General features: G+C 55.1%; 1 protein-coding gene across 1 annotated transcript; it reads right to left on the reverse strand.

Annotated features, from left to right (window-relative positions):
• On the reverse strand, positions 1–5,702 carry LOC311625797 (pre T-cell antigen receptor alpha-like; the record flags this gene model as incomplete). Its single annotated transcript, XM_084890414.1, has 4 exons — positions 1–311; positions 890–934; positions 2,389–2,709; positions 5,645–5,702. 4 exons carry the CDS (start codon positions 5,700–5,702, stop codon positions 1–3), a joined length of 735 nt encoding a protein of 244 aa, XP_084746540.1.
• Positions 5,703–6,920: the final 1,218 nt, after the last annotated feature.

Here is a 6,920-nt window from a genome sequence, read left to right on the forward strand (position 1 = left end):
TCAGAAGGAAGAGACCAGCCTTTCCCCCAGACCGGCCTCAGGGGAAGGAAGGGACCGCCCTGCCTCCAGGGGGAGCAGGTCCAGTGTCCTCCAAGGTGGGAGGCCCTGAGCACTGGGTCTCTCCAGGCGGCGACTGCAGTCATCGGGCACGAAGGTGTTCCGACCGCCCAGGCTGCGGGGCGGCCAGTGCGGGGAGCCGGGTGCAGCAGGTGGGGTGAGCAGGCGGCTGCAGGTCAGGAGCAGGTCCACCAGCAGCAGCTTGAAGAGCAGCAGCCTCAGCGCCCCCAGCCTCAGCACACGGCCCCCCGTCCCTGCGGGAGGGAAGGAGCAGGCTGGGCCCGGGCTCCTCAGCACCCCACCCCCACAATGTCCCCCGAGAAGAGGGGCCTGGTCCTCTGCCCTTGCCATTCCCCCTCCATGCGGTCCCCCAACTTCAGGGCAGGTCCTTCCTGGTGTCTGACCGCACCTCCTCCTGGGAATAACAAATACCGCCTCACCTTCCCTTTCTTACATCCCCCGTCAGGGGCCGGGCCGGGCAGGAGGCAGCCTCACTGCAGAGAGGAGCCGCTCAGAAGCCTGTGGCCGGAGGAGGCCGGGGGGACCATGACCTGCAGGAGGTGGGGGTGACGGCTCCCACGCCTCCCAGGGGCCTCCGAGGCCCTGATGCTGCCGCTCCCCTGGGCTGCCCCTCTCACAGGCTCACCTGTGCTCCCAACTGGAGGCCAGGGACGGGCTGGGGCCAGAGGTCTTACCCGCGGGCGCACAGAGGCCCAGGCCGGCCAGGGCACCAACCCAGCCAGACAGACAGCTCCTCAGGGACCCTACCAACTCCCATAGGACCCACCAGGCCAGAGCCCCCGGCACCTGCGGTCCTGGCCCCAGCACTCACCCCCCAGCGGCTCCCAGAGGCAGGTCCTGGCTGAGAATGTCTCTCCTGCCACCAAGGAGAAGGAGTGAGACTTGGGATGGGCTGTGCCCCCGCCCCAGTATGGTGCCCCCCGCCCCAGTACTGTGCCCCCCGCCCCAGTACCGAGCCCCCCGCCCCAGTATGGTGCCCCCCGCCCCAGTACTGTGCCCCCCCGCCCCAGTACCGAGCCCCCCGCCCCAGTACGGTGCCCCGGCCCTGACACGGGCCTGTTCATGGCACGCTGGATAAATGCACAAAGGAACCGGCAGTGGAAACCTGAGCCCACTCGCTGCAGGTCCTCCGAGGGGCCCAGGTCTGCCTGGCTCCCTGCCGCCCCCTGTGCTGTGCCCCTGGGAGGCGAGCTGCCTCAGCACTTCCGGACAAGGAACCGTTTTCTCTGCAGCCTTTGGAAGGCAGAGGATTCGTTCAACAAAAATTATGTTAAAACCAACATAATCCAAAAAGAGGAAGCCATCTGGTTATTAATAGAGTAATAATAGCCCGGCTGGCCTGGCTTAGTGGTTGAGCATCGACCTATGAACCAGGAGGTCACAGTTTGATTCTCGGTCAGGGCACATGCCCGAGTTGTGGGCTCCACCCCCAGTGCGGGGCATGCAGGAGGCAGCTATCAATGATTCTCATCATTGATGTTTCTCTCTCTCTCCCTCTCCCTTCTTCCGGAATCAATAAAAAAATATTTTTAAAGAATAAAGTAATAGCCAAAACCGGTTTGGCGCAATGAATAGAGTGTAGGCCTGCGGACTGAAAGGTCCAGGGTTCGATTCTGGTCCAGGGCATGTACCTTGGTTGCTGGCACATCCCCAGTGGGGGGAGGGGGCGTGCAGGAGGCAGCTGATGGATGTATCTCTCTCATCGCTGTTTCTAACTCTCTATCCTTCTCCCTTCCTCTCTGTAAAAAGTCAATAAAATATATTTTTTAAAAAGAATAAAGTAATAATAATAGATGACCTTGGACATATTACTTAACTTCTCTGTCCCCGATACAATGAGGAAAACTATATGACTTCATAAATGTAAAGTGTTTACAATAAATAGTACCTGGCAGGAGTAAGCACTGAGTAAGTGGCAGCAATCAGTTATTCACTCATTGTTTGGGTCTAATAGGGGGGGTGTCATATAGGTGATATGTAGATATTAATCCTGGGTATAGAGACAGTGGCCTAGGTAGCAGGTGAAGCTATGTACCTTAATGCACATCTCCATCCTAGGAGGGAGGAGGCACTGTCACCACCGGGGAGACATGCACAGAGCCCGGATTTGGGTGAGATGTCACAGTTGCAAACCCCAGGCCTTAGGGCCTCAGGTGGCCCTGCTCTGAGCCCAGGCACCCTTCCCCTGTTTGGTGGTCACTGGGACACCCCTCATGCCCCCGTGGTCTGGGCCCGCCTCCTTCCCACCAAACCCCGGGACCAGGGAGAGGGAAAGGGGCAGGGCACTCAGGGCCCAGGCTCCGTCCCCACCTGACAGCTGCAGGGGCTGTGTGCTCTGGCTGCGGTCCCCAGCCCCAGGCCCGGTGTGGCAGACCAAGGCTTCCCAGGATGCCAGCTCCTCCGCGGGCAGGGAGAGCTGGGCCACGCGGGTCCAGGTGCCATCGGCGGCTGGGGAAGGGCCGTAGGTGAAGGCGCCCAGGGCGCTGCCGTTGCCAGCGGAGAACCAGACGGGGCTCTCGAGGCCAGGGGGCGCCGCGTCCAGGACCAGGCAGACCACCAGCACCTGCTGCCTCCCGTCCACCTGCATGGTGATGGGGGGCGCCAGCGAGGGGAAGGGGGTGCCGCCCACACCTGGAAGAGAGCGTGCACCTGTGGGCGCCCAGATCTGCCCGTGCCCTCCCAGGCCCGCACCTCACTGCAGGCGTCTGTGCTTCTGTCTGCCTTCCCCATCCATCCGTCCCTCCGTCCTCTCCACCAGCCCTCTCTCCTTGCGTTTCCCCCTGAAACACCCTTCCTTCCCTCCACCCTTTCATCCACCTCTCTACTCATTCACTCTTTTCCACCATCCATGTTTTCTACAGCGATTCTCTCTACTTTCCATCTATATGTCCATCCGTCCATCCGTCCATCCGTCCATCATCTTTCCATCACCCATCTATCATATCTGAACCTTTCTGTACAAGGCATTAAAAATACAACATTAATTTATATACAGCATTATATTTTATGTAATAATTTATGTATACATTGTCCCACTTTCAAAGCACTCAGTCTCAATGGAAACAAACACGCATAACACCTGGTTGTGCCAGACTCAGGAGAGTGGTTGCTTCTGGGGAGAAACGGGAGGAAATAAGATCTGGAATCAGACTAAAGGGGCTTCAAATGTGTCTGTAACTTTTTGTTTCTTAAAAAAAGTCTAGTTCAGCCCGACTGGCATGGCCCAGTGGTTGAGTGGCAACCTATGGACCAGGAGCCACTGCTGGATTCCTGCTCAGGGCGCTTGCCTCGGTTTTGGGCTTGATCCCCAGTAGGGAGCACGCAGGAGGATCCAATCCATGTTTCTCTCTCATCATTGATGTTTGTATCTCTTTGTTCCTCTCCATTCCTCTCTGAAATCAATACAAAAATACATTTTAAAAAATATAGTTAAAATATGGCAAGATTGTAACCATTTGTTAACCTGAGTGGCTATAGGAGGGTGTTTGGTGTATTATTCACCCCAGGACATGCTTAGAGAGAGGAAGGAAGAGAAACATTGATGTGAGAGAAACAGCCTCCACCGGGGATCGAACCTGTAATTCAGGTAGATCTGTCCTTTATTTTCCCGAATATTCCTAATTTTCCACAAATTTAGTCTTTTCAGTAAGGATGATTCATTTAATACATAACAATGTTATTTTTGAACAGTTGGATATTTGCTCATAAAAATTAAATCTTAAAAGTTAAAATCCCCAAACAAATTAAAAGTGTGAGTAGCCGAGACCGGTTTGGCTCAATGGATAGAGCGTCGGCTTGGGGACTGAAGGGTCCGGGGTTCGATTCCGGTCAAGGGCATGTACCTTGGTTGCGGGCATATCCCCAGTAGGGGGTGTGCAGGAGGCAGCTGATCGATGACTCTCTCTCATCGATGTTTCTAGCACTCTATCTCTCTCCCTTCCTCTCTGTACAAAATCAATAAAATATATTTAAAAAAAAAAAAGTGTGAGTAAAGCCCTAGCTGGTTTGGCTCAGTGGATAGAGTGTCAACTTGTGGACTGAAGGGTTCTGGGTTCCATTCCAGTGAAGGGCATGTACATTGGTTGCGGGCTCATGCAGGAGGCAACCAGTTGATGTGTCTCTCTCACATTGATGTTTCTCTGTCTCTTCCCCTCCCTCCCACTCTCTCTAAAAATCAATGGGAAAATATCCTTGGGTGAGGATTAACAAAAAACTACACACACACACACACACACACACACACACACCCCACAACTCCGAGTGTAGCCAGGACAAAGAAATGCGCAGGCTGCTGGGATGCATGGAGGGAATTTTGTGGGGAGGAAGGGTGTGGAGTGCTCACAGAGGATTTCTCGAGGTCAAATAACTGACCCGTAGCATGAGGACGGTCAGCAGCCCACTCAGATGTGAGCTCAGAGCTCGGCAACTCTAACTCCCACGTATCACCCCACGTGAAGGATGACTAAGATTCTGCTATGTGACACAGTGGGCCAACCTGGGACGTGGCCTCTGATAGAGGTGGTTTGTCTCAGGCGCTTGATATACTGAGTCTCAATGGTCCCATCAGTATCATGGCGTTAGTGACGCCAGCCCCACAGAGCTGTTGCGTAGAATAAAGTTGATGAATGTAAAACACCTGGCAGATGAGTATCCGGATTCTATCCATGCTATCGTTAATGAGGCATCACAGACAAAGGGAGGAGTGAGCTCCAGGAACCACAGCTCCTGAGCCTTCGCAGTTGCACAGGCAGAGACACTCCCCAAGGTGAGCTAAGCATCTGCCTCCTCCACAAAGCCCCCCAGGATTGCTCCTCCTCAGCCTGGCTGCGTCCTTCCTGGAGCTCAGTCGCCTGCCCTGGGCATGCCCTGCCCCACACGGGCATGGCTGGCCTCCTCGGGAGGGAGAGCTGTGACACACTGGGTCAGCTCCAGCTCACGGAGATGTTTTCATTCAAAGGCCAAGGGCTCCCTCCTACCTCACACACGCACACACACACACACACAAATCTGCACAGGCTCTACATGAAGCTGGAACGCTCACAATTCTAGTCCTTTGGCTCCAGCCTTGATCTTTGGAGCCTGGGGGTGCATGCACCCGGGAAGTCACTGAGGCCTTGGGCCTTCTCCTGAGAGCCCCCTGAGAAGGGGCAGCTGGGGGTGAACACTGGGCACTCTGAGCCCCGCTGGAAAGGGCCCTGAGGGCAGGAGACCTGGACAGGAAGGCAGGAGGGACCTCACAGCACTGCCAGGCCCCGTCACTCCCTATCACAGAACAGCCCTGGCTCTCCGCCCGGCCCCATGGACCCCGCCAGCCTGCTTTGTCTCTCTGTACCCCAAGAGCTGACTCCTCCCCACCAACACGGTGGAGCCCAGGGGAGCAGGACGGGGCCCCGAGCAAGTGGCTGGGAGGTAGAGTGAATGGGGACGGGAAATGGGCTGCTGAGACCTTCTCAGAGGCTCCAGTGCCTCCAGGGCCCCTGCATCTCACCCACACCCGGACGCCCAGAGGGAGAGGGTGGTTCGGGGCAGACAAACGGAGCACAGAGAGAAGCAGGCAGGGACTCACCTGCGGGCAGGGCTGGACACCCGAGGGCCAAGAGAAGCAGCAGCCAAGCCCCGGCCATGGCCCATTTGCTGGGAGGCAGGTCGCAGCTGCAGACCGGAGGTGCGGGCTGGGGAGCAGGCACCCACAAGGCTGCCTCCCAGGCCACAGGCCCAGCTGCACTCAGTGCTCCACCAGGGAGCCGTTTCCCTCCACAGGGGCCCCTCCCGCTCCACCTGGGCCCCCAACCCCACCCTCTCTCAGGGGCCAGGGAGCTCAGGCTGCCACCCCCACAGCAGGAGCGGGCGCCCACACTCCCTCCCATGTGCAGAGCACCGCCCTCACTGGCCCTGCCATCTGTAGGCCACAGAGCACCAGGCAGCATGGCAAGGGCTTAACACACAGCACTGCATGCCGTCCCCTGTCCTCGGTGCCTCCCATCTCACAGGTGAGGCGACTGAGGCCAGAGGGACGGAGTGACCTGCCCGAGGCCATCCAGCTGGCAGCGGCAGAGCCAGGCTGGAGCTGTTCCTGGTGGCTGGCCAAAAAGCCCATAAACTCATGTCCATGTCACCTTGCCCCTTTTAAATACAATTTATGTTTTAGAGAAATTTCAAGTTCACAACAGAATTGAGAAGGTTCAAAGGTTTCTGATGTATTCCCTGCACTGTCATGTAAAACTCTTTAAAAACAACAACAAACAAACTTGTGATAGATGCCATTTGTAGTGACTTCACTAAACTTTAGCTAGGTAGGTATCATTTTGATCCTAAAACTTTCCATCTAGTGTATACACCCTAATGAAATAATGAGGGATTTGGTCATTATAAGACAAAGATGTATGCACAAAACAAAACCCACAGGAGCAGGCCCTGGCCGGTGGTGCTCAGTGATCAGAGCACTGGCCCCTGCATGGAGGGGTGGTGAGTTCAGCTCCTGGTCAAGAGCACATACCTGGGTTGCAGGTTCGATCCTTGGTCAGGGCACATTTGGGAGGAAACCAATGCTTCTCTCACATTGATATTTCTCTCTCCTCCCTTCATTCTTCTCCCTCCCACTCTCTAAACACCAAAAAAAAAAAATTAAATAAATAAATGAAAATAAAGGGAACATATGTAATGCTTTCAGCAATAAAGAATTATTAAAATAAATAAATAAATAAAAGTAATGTATATTGTAATTTCCATTGTAAGATTAATTGGATTTGAGGAAAGCAACTTCACATGGGGGGAAGAGTAGAGTTATTAGCATTTTATCCATTTCCTCAAAGGGGGGGGGGAAAGCAATGCGAAAATATCCG

Source organism: Pipistrellus hanaki (genome assembly GCF_964339955.1).
Source record: "Pipistrellus hanaki genome assembly, chromosome: 7".
Taxonomy (NCBI): Eukaryota; Metazoa; Chordata; class Mammalia; order Chiroptera; family Vespertilionidae; genus Pipistrellus; species Pipistrellus hanaki.